The sequence below is a fragment of the Ammodytes marinus genome (genome assembly GCF_949987685.1).
Source record: "Ammodytes marinus genome assembly, chromosome: 9".
In the NCBI taxonomy this organism is placed as follows: domain Eukaryota; kingdom Metazoa; phylum Chordata; class Actinopteri; order Uranoscopiformes; family Ammodytidae; genus Ammodytes; species Ammodytes marinus.
In genome coordinates, this window is record NC_137213.1 from 4,564,233 (window position 1) to 4,577,278 (window position 13,046).

The 13,046-nt window shown below is 43.1% G+C and overlaps 1 protein-coding gene across 1 annotated transcript; it reads right to left on the minus strand.

The window, feature by feature from the left end:
- Positions 1-5,763: 5,763 nt before the first annotated feature.
- fam110b (family with sequence similarity 110 member B) lies at positions 5,764-11,428 on the minus strand (the record flags this gene model as incomplete). Its single annotated transcript, XM_080033583.1, has 3 exons — positions 11,291-11,428; positions 9,847-10,250; positions 5,764-6,655 (listed from the first exon to the last, which is right to left on the minus strand). The coding sequence occupies exons 1-3, from the start codon at positions 11,411-11,413 to the stop codon at positions 5,764-5,766; spliced, it is 1,419 nt and encodes a 472-aa protein (XP_079889709.1). The 5' UTR covers positions 11,414-11,428.
- Positions 11,429-13,046: the final 1,618 nt, after the last annotated feature.

Below are 13,046 nucleotides of genomic sequence, written 5' to 3' on the forward strand. Positions count from 1 at the left end.
AAAAATTAAATAAAGTATAGCAGCAACTTCAGTGTTGCAGAACATAATGACTCGGGGTGCATCTGAGATTAGAAGGGGTGCAAAAAAATGAATTATGCAATTTGAGAAATATTTGAATGTATAATTTCTAAACTTCACTATACCTACTATGTTTGTTTAACATAGTAATCTCCCACTTTGTCTAATACTGGATTTTTATTTTGCAATTTTGAAAAGCTCTGAAAAAGTGACATGTCAGAAACTAAACCCCTGTAGGGGGGTCTGGGGGTTTCCCCCCTAGTAGTTTTTTTTTGTGTTTTTAGAATGTAATCGGAGCATTCTGGGGAAAATAATAAAAGAAAAGGTCAACATTTAATATAGTTAAGATGAATAGAAAAATTAACAAAACAACATAACTTGCTAGCAGCCAGATGCTTAACAACTGGACTGAGGGACAGATGACCACTAGCTTTCGCTAATGTTAGTGTAGCTACTAGCCAAATATCTTGCTAAAAAATTAACCTGTATTTATAAATTCTGCCATTACTAAGAATATGTAAAACTTAAAATGTAGATAATTGAAACTACATACAAAAAAAATAATGTTTTTCCTGTTGCTGTTGTGGGCAGTATATGCAGTGCTGCTGGCGATTGGTGATTATGTCAATCTTATGTCTGTGTCATTCACACATAGGTCTACATCAGAGTAATAGAGAATCCACATGATTGCACCTTGACCGGTTTTCACCAGTCTTACAAAAGGGGAAAAAACCATAGATAGCAAATAATAGGAAAAAACTCAGCTGTTGATCGCTCGTTAACTCGCTCGCGACACACGGAGCCGGTGAGCGAGCGGGCGAGCGAGAGAGAAAGCTGTCTCTCACTCTCCTCCCGCTGTCTTTCTCACTCTAATCTGATTTATTTCGCTGAAATTCTCGTAATTCTTGCACTTCTCTCTGTCATCTCTCGCATGATAGCTCACTGTCTCTGTCTGTGAGCCAGCCTGAGCCGGGAATCCACAGATTCGATTGGCTGCCTGAGTAGCAGGAGGCGGGATGGCTTAACTCGAATGCATTTCCTGATTCGCTAAACCAGTACCGTAAAGTCTAGAAAAGCTGCGCCGGTCAAAATAGAAGCGCCCCGTCAAAATTTTAAATACTTAAATGATTGATTGACTACAGGTCCGGGTCCGTATAGGACGGCGTCTGGGTCCGGACCCGGACCGCGGTCCGCCTGTTAGTGACCCCCGCACTATGGGGTTGTTTGTCACAATGTTATCTTAATGGGAATAATCTTGAAAAGAAGGAAAGAAAGTAGAACTAAATTTGAAAGTTTAATTGCATTGTCAAGTTGACAAATAGGCCTATGTAACTTACTGTAGCCTTGGCAGCTGGTCTAGTTTGAGATGCACTTGGTTGTTTTGATTTTGTTGTCCCTTTTTTCCTTTGCATGCTAGCTGCCTTTTCCTGCTCTATTCTTTCCTTCTCTGGGGTGTCAGTGAGTATACAGCTTGACAATTTATTTCGTTATTGGGTTCCTTTTCTGGCTGTAGCCTTTGGATAACTTGTGACAACCAACCCTCCCAAAAATGTGACGACCAACCCCAACTTGAATTTTTTGCTAGCATCAAGGCCAACAACCATCTGACAATTAATTAGCTTGCTAACCACAATCTAAACTATAGTTTACCCTTCACACTTTTTTTGGGTAACAAGTGTTTTGTTATAAACCCATTATGTAAAAGCCTAGATACTCCGCGAGAAGAAAGAATAAACTTCTCGCTGACAGAGCTGCGAGAACAAGAACTAAGTTCTTTCTGGTCTGGACATTTCATACTTCACGAGAACTCAAGTGCCGAACTCCTCACCGTGGCAAACGTCACGCGTTGTTACCATGGTAACTGACTCAGTAGCGCCAGCTGATTTTCCTTATTTCTTTAAAACGGGCACTTCGCTTTCCTCATTGACTTCAGCCGGACCAATCACAATTCTCGGACAAGCTGCGAGAAGAAAGTTCAGCCCGGGTGATGTGTCGAGAACAAGCTGCGAGAACAGCTAAACCAGAGCTGCGAGAAGAAAATTATGTAATTTTCTTCTCGCAGCTCTTGTTTAGCTGTTCTCTCTCACGAGAACCGAGAACTTTGTTCTTTCTTCTCGCGGAGTAATTTACTTGATGATTCTATAGCAAACTATAGTTTCTGTGTGAGGTTCAGGGAGTGAAGTAAGCCCAGCATGGTTGTAGCTGTAGTTGGACACACTGAAGCAGCTTTATGTGGAGGTTTAAGGGAGACAGTGGAGGGGGCTGACACACACACCAACAAACACACTGACAGAGGCCCTGCATTCACACCCATATGGCTTCAGGCCTGGACACATGTCAGCAATGCATAGACACATACACTCACTGGCCACTTTATTAGGTAAACCTTGCTAGTACCGGGTTGGACCTCCTTTGGCCTTCAGAACTGCCTTACTTCTTCGTGGCATTCTTTCAACAAGGTGTTGGAAACATTCCTCAGAGGTTTTTGTCCATATTGACATGATAGCATCACACAGTTGCTAAATAATGCTCAATTGGTACTAAGGGGCCCAAAGAGTGCCAAGAAAATATCCCCCACACCATAACACCACCACCAGCAGCCTGAACCGTTGAAACAAGGCAGGATGGATCCATGCTTTCATGTTGTCCGCGCCAAATTCTGACCCTACCATCTGAATGTAGCAGCTGAAATTGAGACTCATCTGAACATCAGGCAAAGTTTGTCTAATCTTTTATTGTCCAATTTTGGTGAGCCTCAGTTTCCTGTTCTATTCATGTGGTAACAAGAAATTGAAACGGTGTACCTAATAAAGTGGCAGGTGAGTGTAGACAGATGATGACAGTGAGTAAAATGGTGGTGGTGAACACCAAAATGAATGGGAAGTCAGGATCAGGGGATACACACACTGGTAAAGCAACAGGTTTGTCCCTGTGGCTGGCTCTAAGGACAGAGAGACAGCACATGAGGTCATGGACAAGGTATCTTACTCTTTGACAGAACACACACACACACACACACACACACACACACACACACTGCTGGAGATCCTTCTGTGTGCAAGCAACTAGAAAACATCTGAAATCCTTAAAGTGGCATTCAGAGAGAATGCTGACTGAATATGACCACAATTTCCCCTTCGATCTTTTTTCTTGCTGTACTGTTCTGTAATACTGAACATACAGCTTTAGTAGTATTGCTTTCAGTACAGGTGTATAGTGCCAGATTATGGTGTGTACACTCTACATAATAGTCACAGATTTGAACTAACGTTGTTCTGAAAAGAGAGTTTTGGTGTCCTGTGAAATTACTGTTGGAACATGCCTCAGGTGTGTGTGTTGTGTGTGTGTGTGTGTGTGTGTGTGTGTGTGTGTGTGTGTGTGTGTGTGTGTGTGTGTGTGTGTGTGTGTGTGTGTGTTTTGATTGCATTCTGGTTCATTTGATTCACTCAAAAGATAAAAACAAAAAATTCCTGGTTTGGCAAACTAACAGAATTGATCGAATTTATTTGCTGCAGACCAACCCTGACAGCAACAGATATCTTTATAAGTGGATAAATTGAGTTTTTATAACTTGCTAAATCTCAATTACTAATATTAAAGAATTTGACTCTTTTGATTTAAAAATTATACTCTTTCAAATTGCAACTGTTAAATATTAATTTGGACTTTAAGGAAAAGTAATTTATAGCAGAGGACACTAAAGTTAGCAATATGAGCTAGCTAGCTTCCACTTCACAGGTGAAGTACAAACCAAACAGCATAATGGTTCTTCATAAATGTTGAATGAGTAACATACATCCCAAATCACTTATGGTAAATAGCTAATGCTTTGTAAAGCATCTTTTGTAAACTAACTGCAGGCTCTGCAAATGTACACAAATCCCCCTCCCCAGAAACTTCATACAGCACCTTTAAACAGGCAAACACTATTTCAAACTGAACGAAAAAGTGGCATCCACTATGCCTAAAACATTATTTAGTACAATTACCCATTTGACCAAATTAAACAATTTGAATGACCCAATAAATCACATGTATTCCTTATGTGAATTGTAAATGTCTCTCTTCAGTGTGGAACAGCCTCAGGACACCAAAACTCACAGGGTGAAATGTTTTGTTGCTTGAAATGACCAGGTTGTTAATCATAATATGATTGTGTAACCTTGATGCTGTACATATGTTTGAGAGATGATCTTATACATTATATGTGTGTCTGTCCAAGTCACTCATTGTCAATGTCCCCTGTATGCTAGTTCATAACCTTGATGCATTGACAACAAACTCATCTTTGTGACCCATTACGTTGGTGCTGAATTGAGCAATTCTTTTTCTTAAAGTCACCTATAACAAACATCAAGTAACTTCACTTAGTGGACTTCAGTACGGTCACACAGTGTACCAGCATCATTGACTTTTCTAAAGTGATTTGTAATTTCTGACAGGTAAAGAGGTCGGCATCTGTGTTGCAAAGATGTCAGGATCTTTTTCAAGAGTTTGAAAAACATAAAGAAATCGACACTGTGATATAGACCTTCCTCAAAGTCGACATTTAGACTAATCATTAATGCAAGAACTAAAGATGTGCTTTGGTGTGCTAGCACAGCAATGCACAGAGCCAAATGCCTGGAGCTAACACACCTGAGTAAGACTGACTATCAGACTCAATCATTATTTCATGGGTCGGCCATTATTTTGTTCTCTCTTGCCCTGACCAATCAATGGACAAGTTTTAGTTTACTCTGAAGCAATGGTAAGAGTTGTTATGTCGAGGAACGACAATTCATCTGAAATTTAAAGTATTGTTCAATCGTTGGATAAAATAAAATGTTTAATCAATGGCATTTGTTACTGCACTGTCACCTTGATCCATCAATATGAAACATGGAAGAAATCAGTGAGTTCTGCTGAATAACAAACCACCTGAGAAGCAATGTGAGGAAGAAGTTTTGATTTCACATCATGGATGTAGTAGATGTGAAATACAGTAGACACAACCAATCTTAAGTGACCGCTTAGCCGGTCACTCAGTGAGGCAGTAGAGGCACTGCAACAGTGAACACTAAATACAATCGAGACCGTTGTACAACACATTCAAAGCTAGCTAACAGGTGTATCTTACTTGTACCTGTGAATGATCAATTATCCAGCCCTATCTGAATTGCTGAACAAATCAGTGATGTTGGATTCAGAGTCTGTTACACCCAAATGGAATGTTTGTCAAATATTTGACCAGCCAAAATGTTGTCTTTGAGAAAGGCCTAACCCTTTGAAGTGAGGTGGTCACTTTATGGGTCCTTGGACCTTGGTAGTGCATTTCACGCTTGTTGCTCAAGAACATTGACGGACTATGTCTGTCAGAATGATACAGTGTCTACAGGGAAACATCTAACCGACATCTAAACTTATTTTTCACGTGTCCTATGTTTGTTTGTCTCTCCAGACGGAGATCTTGTTCATATGACTGTCCACGTTTCATTCCTTTTTGTTCTTGGTGTTCATGTTGTTCTTAAACTTCGAGAGGATAAGAGTCCTTTCCCTCATCTCTTCATTCATTTCTAAATAAAAATGATTTCTGTTTTCTTACCCAAGTTTGTGTTGGACCTGTCTGACAGTCTAATCCAGTCATCCATCCATATATTTTCACACATTTTCAGTTCAATTCCGAGATCTGTCCTTAGACCTGTGGGAAATCCTGCTCCATCCCTCCATTCTGAACCATGTCTGTTTACCGTATAGTGCTTTGTCCTAAACATGTGAGACCTTCTGCGTCTCTCTGGCCTGTCTGATGCTGTACAGCCATTTGATGACCCGTGCGTTCCTCTCCACGGCTGAGATCCCGTATGGAACGCGCTCCCCGGGCTCCTCCTCCTCCTCCTCTGCCCCGTCCGACAGACCCTCGTTGGAGGACCGCCGCGAGCGCTCACAGTCTGAGGAGACCATGGAGGCCGACCTGAAGTTCAGGCTGACGATGTCCGAGTTGGCGCGGGCAAAGTTCTCCGGCCCCACGGCCTCCAGCTCCTCGGGGTCCAGGCCGCAGTAGTTGAAGAAGCGCTCCACGTCGGCCCCGGCGCGGGCGTAGCGGTCCGACAGGTCCGACTTGGATCTGTGTAGTGACGAGCGACGAGCCACCGACGAACCCAGCTCCAGCTCCAGGTTAGGATCGGTGGAAATGGTTCCGGAGGGGTTTCCCAGATCACACAGCAGGGACAGGGGCGTGGCGGTGTTGTCACATGTCAGGGGGGAGGGGCTTTGACGGGGCAGCGAGAAGGAGAGCGCCGGGGGAGGCAGGGTGGCGGGGTTAGGTTTGGGAGGAAGGGGCGGGGCCGAGGAGCTGCTGGAGCGTGCCGTGCGGAGAGGCTTCCCGTTACACAGACGCAGCAGGTCAGAGGAGGACTGGGAGGTGAGGAGAGGTGGCAGTGGAGAGCGAGATCGATCCATCACTCCACCTCCGTCCACCGCCCGTCGGCTCAGGTTGAGGTTGCCGCCCGGGCCGGGGCTGCGGCGCCCTCCGCTGCCCATCGGAGGAACCTTCAGGGAGTGGGAGAAGGAGCGCAGGGAGTGGGATGTGCTGGGGCTGGGAGCAGAGTCCACTGGCTGCTCGTTAAGCGTCATGGTGGAGCGGTAAGTTAAAGGCATCCTGGTAACAGAGAACACAAAGACAAATTCACTGATTCTGAGAGTGGAAAAAAACAGACTGAATTTGAATACTTTACATGAAGTAGCTTGGACATGACATTCAGAAATGAATAAACATGCATTTAAAAGAAAATCACAAACAATCAAAGAGTGTTAGCCCACTGCCCCCACAGGTCTGTTATGGCGCTTTTCCACAACATGGTACCAGCTCGGCACTACTCTACTCTACTTTTCTGGTTTTACACTACAGGTGAAACTCGAAAAATTTGAATATCGTGCAAAAGTTCATTTATTTCAGTAATTCAACCTAAAAGGTTAAACTAATATATTATATAGACTCATAGCGTGCAAAGTGAAATATTTCAAGCCTGTATTTGTTATAATTGTGATTATTATGGCTTACAGCTTATGAAAACCCCAAATTCAAAATCTCAGAAAATTAGAGTATTACATAAAATCAATAAAAAAAGGATTTTAAATACAGAAATGTCAGGCCTCTAGAAAGTATAATCATGCATATGTATTAAGTACTTGGTTTGGGCCCCTTTTGCATGAATTATTGCCTAAATGCGGCGTGGCATGGATGCTATCAGCCTGTGGCACTGCTGAGGTGTTATGGAAGCCCAGGTTGATTTGATAGTGGCCTTCAGCTCGTCTGTATTGTTGGGTCTGGTGTGTCTCATCTGCCTCTTGACAATACTCCATAGCTTCTCTATGGAGTTCAGGTCAGGAGAGTTGTCTGGCCAATCAACACAGTAATACCATGGTCAGTCAACCAGTTACTTGTGGTTTTGGCACTGTGGGCAGGTGCCAAGTCTAGCAGGAAAGAGTACTTCAGCATCTCCATAAAGCTTGTCAACAGACAGAAGCATGAAGTGCTCTAAAATCTCCTGATGGATGGCTGTGGTGACTTTGGACTTGATAACACAGTGGACCAACACCATCAGATGACATGGTGCCTCAAATCATCACTGACTGTTGAAACCTGACAGTGGTCTTCAAGCCCCTTGGATTTTGTGCCCCTCCACTCTTCCCTTAGACTGTGGGACCTTGATTTCAAAATGAAACGCAACATTTAATTTGGATCAGTGATGATTTGAGGTATCATGTCAGCTGCTGATGTTGGTCCACTGTGTTATCAAGTCAAAAGTCACCACAGCCATCTACCAGAAGATTTTAGAGCACTTCATGCTTCTGTCTGTTGACAAGCTTTATGGTGATGACAATTTCCATTTCCAGCTAGACTTGGCACCTGCCCACAGTACCATAAACCACTGGTAACTGGTTGACTGACCATGGTATTACTGTACATGAATGGCCAGACAACTCTCCTGACCTGAACTCCATAGAGAAACTATGGACTATTGTCAAGAGGAAGATGATACACACCAGACCCAACGATACAGAGGAGCTTAAGGCCACTATCAAAGCAACCTGGGCTTCCATAACACCTCAGCAGTGCCACAGACTGATAGCATCCATGCCATGCCGCATTGAGGCAAGAATTCATGGAAAAGGGGCCCAAACCAAGTACTTAGTACATATGCATGCTTATACTTTCTAGAGGGCCGACATTTCTGTATTTAAAAACATTTTTTTATTGATTCTATGTAATATTCTAATTTTCTGAGATTTTGAATTTGGGGTTTTTATAAACTGTAAGCCATTATAATCACAATTATAACAAATAAAGGCTTCACATATCTCACTTTGCATGTAATGAGTCTGTATAATATATTATTTTCACCTTTAAAGTTGAATTACTGAAATAAATGAACTTTTGCACGATATTCAAATTTCTCGAGTTTCACCTGTATGAAAAAGTCCCCGGTACATACATTTTTGGTATGCCACTAACAACTACTCCATGAGTATCCCCTACCATGTCCAAGGCACACTATGCCACATTTTGAGTCACTCAAAAATAATCCCACTCAATGATCACTTCTGCCCCACTAGATGTGTGGTGGTGTGCAGTGTTGGGAAAGTTATTTTTCTACGTGAACTAGTTCAAAGTTCAGTTCACACCCTTTAAAATGAACTAGTTCAGTTCATAGTTCATAATTCAAAATTCTGAACTAAGTTCACAGTTCAAAAATGAAGTAGTTCATAGTTCTTTTTTTTCATTTTGCTGCAGGCTATTATTTTTCTAAATAATTGCCACATTCCATATAGAACCAGACAGAAATTATTTCAATACAGTCCACAATAGAAGCCAGCTGCAGCGTTTACCCCTAAAGTATATTCTCAAAAACATGAGGAAAAAGTTGCTGTTTGAATGGTATTTTTAATGAAGAATTATTCAAACTAAAACGGTTAAGGTGCAAAAGTTTTTCCATTTTTATAATTTTCCAAACCTGGAAACAATTCACATTTCATTCAAAGAAAGCAATACTGAAAAATATACCAGACAGGTTCTACTGTACAAACAAATTAGCCTACAACTTAAAATAGTAAAACCCTCAAGGAGACCATTCTAAACTGCAGTATAGGGCCTACTGTTAACAACAAAGTCCAGAAGATGTGTTGACATACTTATTAACACAAACACAATCTGAGGTAGGTAACAATCATACGAAGAAGAGGTAGAACCTGAGGCTAGGTCCATGGTCTGAGTCATGGGTCTGAGTCATGGACATATAAAGAGTAAGCGCTGCTGCATTCATTTGTTTTTGTTTTTTTCCCGCGGTGTTTCGCATTTTGATGACGCAGCGGAGGTGCGACGCTGTGGTGGCATGTGTTGCCAGATTGGGTGTTTTTCAGCTACATATTAAGGGCTGTTTACGCTGTCTTTTAGCGGGGTTTTCTATAGAAATCTGGCACTCGATGAACGATTGAACGACTGTAAGAGCGCCGTTCACAAACGCCAGAATGAGCACGTTCGCAAAAACGTTCATGAGGCAGAAATACATACGTTCAGTTCACGTTCGCCCCCAATATGAACGAGTTCATGAACGAACGTTCATTGAACGCGTTCAGGCACAACACTGGTGGTGTGTTTATCTGCACCCCCCACCCCCTTTGGCTGTATTTTACATAGTAGCATTAGTTGGTTGTGTTTTGTAAACACAAGACTCAGACTAAGCTGACCAAGCTCCTTCCTGTTAAAAAAAAGAACACAACATAATGTATTCATCTGATAATCAGTGAATGTTAAAGCAGTGATTTGTAAGTGTATCATGTTAGTTTTACCCTGATGGAGTCCAGCTCCTGGCCATTCCCCCTGATGTCCTCCTCTTAGCTCCACCTCCTAGTCCCTCTGACCCAGCTCCTGGTGAGGACGATGAGTTGAGAAGGTTCTTTAGGATCTCCAGGTTGAGATTCTCCCGCTTGCTGCTGCCGCTGCTCGTAGCACACGTGTCTGACTTTGCGTTGTTATTGGAGGCTTTGAAAGGTATCCCGCCTCCATTTCCCCCTCCTCCACCAATCCCAGGGCCTCTTTTCGACAGGAGCGTGTGGCCGGCCGGAGGCTTGGCCAGCACGGGCGGTTTGATTGGCTCCTGCTTGGCATTGATAACTTCCTGACTCTTGACATACTTGGCCTTGTCAGCTTCTAGTCTCTCCACAGCACTGAGGCGCTTTGGGTTAGGTTCCACCTGAGTGAAGGCGTAAATAGTATAACGTTATGAATTATACATCAACCATTTTCTATATACACATATTTCATCTGCTAATCCCTGTGTTTCCAGGGTTAGAGCAAACCCAACATCTGGCCTTAAATGTGTTGTCAGACCAGCAGTTAACACCCATTGAAAGTTATTGAAAGTGGCATCTTAAAGCCCTCAAGGGTAGTGTGCAATGTCTTCACCTTGTGGAGAAAAGAATATGCAAGGACTTAGTGGTAGCTTTGAGACGATGGACAGCGCTTACAAAAGGTGCCTACAGCTGACATAGTTTATGTTTATGATTGGGAGGAAATAGCTTTGAAAATTAAACACTTTAAAAAATGAAAATATTAATTATTGAAATATTTCAACACCAGGCAAAGGTCCGGGCACCCGGGGTTTGGAATCGCTGGTCTGAACACATTCAGCCACTCAGACAGTTTAGGAAATGCAGAGTTTCTCTTATTCTACTCTGCTGCTGTGGATAGAATCCTAACAGGGGGCATCACCAGTGATTCTGGAACTGTTATTACTTGCTATATGATTGACACTATTTTGTGATATTGCAGAGGTTTACTTTTCAAATTCTTTATTTAAATAAAAAGGGACAGTCAGTGTACATTATATAAGATAAAAAAAAAAGGGAAATGCACCCAAGTCAGCTTAAAAGCTAGTTTTAATCGGCAGCCCCTTTGCCTGTTTTTAAGATGTATCCTAAAGTGAAAATTACATAAAAATACAAATACCTGTACATCAGATACACATTGCATCATTGTCTTGTGTATATCAATTAAAAGCACATTAAATTATAGTCGAAACAAACCCATAAATCTATAAATATTTAAAACACATGAGTAAAAAAAAAAAAAAAAGGAATATCAGATGGATCAGTGTCGGTATCTTTGCCATTATTTTTTGCATTCCAATTGACATTGAGTGATATGATGGGGACTTGCATTGCAGTGGAGACATTGTTATATAAAGACACACACATACAGCTTCCTCCACAGTAGTAACATAACAGTATATACCTGTCTCCTGAAGTAGTCCGGGCCCTTGTTGAGGATGCGGAGGGGTACGGTGGAGCTGAAGGGCGTGGCGGGGCCGGCCGCTTTGCTATCTGCCAGCGCTGGAGCCAGTGTCTCTGTCGGCATGGCAACAAGGCGACTGGGGGGGGCGGCCGTGGCTGCAGTGGGCGCGGGGGGGAGGGTGTGTACAGAGGGAGGAGGACCCCCAATACATGAAGACACAAGGTGGAGAAGAGAAAGGTCTAGAAAGTCTTGAACTCCTGGGCCCTCATCGCCTATAGGACTGAGGCAGACACTGGGCTGGGAGGCTGCTGGAGGGGCTCTGGTCAAATATATACTAATGCATTGCCTGAGTAAAAGTAATCTCTATAAGCAGTGCTAAAACACAAACAACTGATGTCTCTGGTCTTAACTCAAGAGTGGAGATGAGATTTATTCATCCAGTAAAGATGGACAGATCGCTGGATAGGAAGAGAGAAGGAGTGCAGTGACAGAATGGAAAGGAGGACAAATGAGTTCCGAGTGTGTTTAAGGGGCAGTGGTGTGGACCAGTGATTCCACGGGCCGAAAGGAGAAGTAGAGGATGGTGGGAAGAGAAAGCACTGCCGCCTCTTCTAACGGCTCCCTCTTCAGCTCGCCCTCCACACGATCTGAAATAGGCTTTTAAAAAAAAGACAGAGAGAAAGACAGCCAATGAGGTTTAGGTTAGGCTGTGACATCATGCACTTAGTAACAATAGCAGGAATATAGCAAGGACATAAGAATACACTAAGATCACAGTACCTTCAACGGCAAGTTTAAATATACCAAAATCTGCTGGACACATACATTTTTCATACTTCTATCTTTGTCAGGACCCCCCGTTGACATCATGAAACCCCTTGCCCCCTAAAGCCTTACCACTAAACTGAATTCCTTACCTCAACCCTTAAGGTGCCAACACACTGCACACCGCCGCGCGGCGAGTTTACATAGAAAGTCAATGTATTTCGAGCGCCGCCACGCAACCAGGGCGGCGGGGCCGCCGCAGAAGTTGAAAATATTGAACTTTTTGCCACCGGCCGCGCCGCGATGGCCAATCAGCGTTGAGCTCCTCCCGACGTCACTCGCTTCGGGACGACGGACAGAGGAAATTAAGATGGATGAAAACATAATAGTCACAGTTTGCTCCCATAAGTTCTGTGAATAGCCTCTGTGTCTGTTGCCTGCTGTGTACAGCTATCAGTTTTGCTTTATGAACCAAGTTAGCACCAGTTAGCTTGGGTAAAGCACCATCAGCACAGCAGACTGGTGCTCTCAGCACCGGTTAGCACCAGCGCCAGCATATCCCCAGAGCCCCCAGAGTAGGAGAAGGCTACTCTGGTCGGGCGGTGGGCAGCGGACACAATATGACCCAATATGATCACGCGGCGCGGAACCTGCGTTTCGCGCGTCCAACCGCCGCGCCGCGGAGTGCAGTGTGTTCGTACCTTTACACCTCTGTACTAACACCAAAGAGACCCTGCTTCTAGGGGTAGTACTTTACAAAGTTACAGGAACTTTGATGGTGGGGCTGTAAGTGCTGAAGTGTTCTGATTGGTCGTATGTATGTTATTATTATGGGAGATGGGGGTTTTACCTGACTGTTACTCTATTTTAGCAATAATAATAAAAAAATATAAATAAATAAATAATTTAATGTGATTTGAATGATTGAAGCATGTTGAGACCAGCCAAAGACACATGCTGGACATTTAGTGGTTCTAAATGTGATTATAGT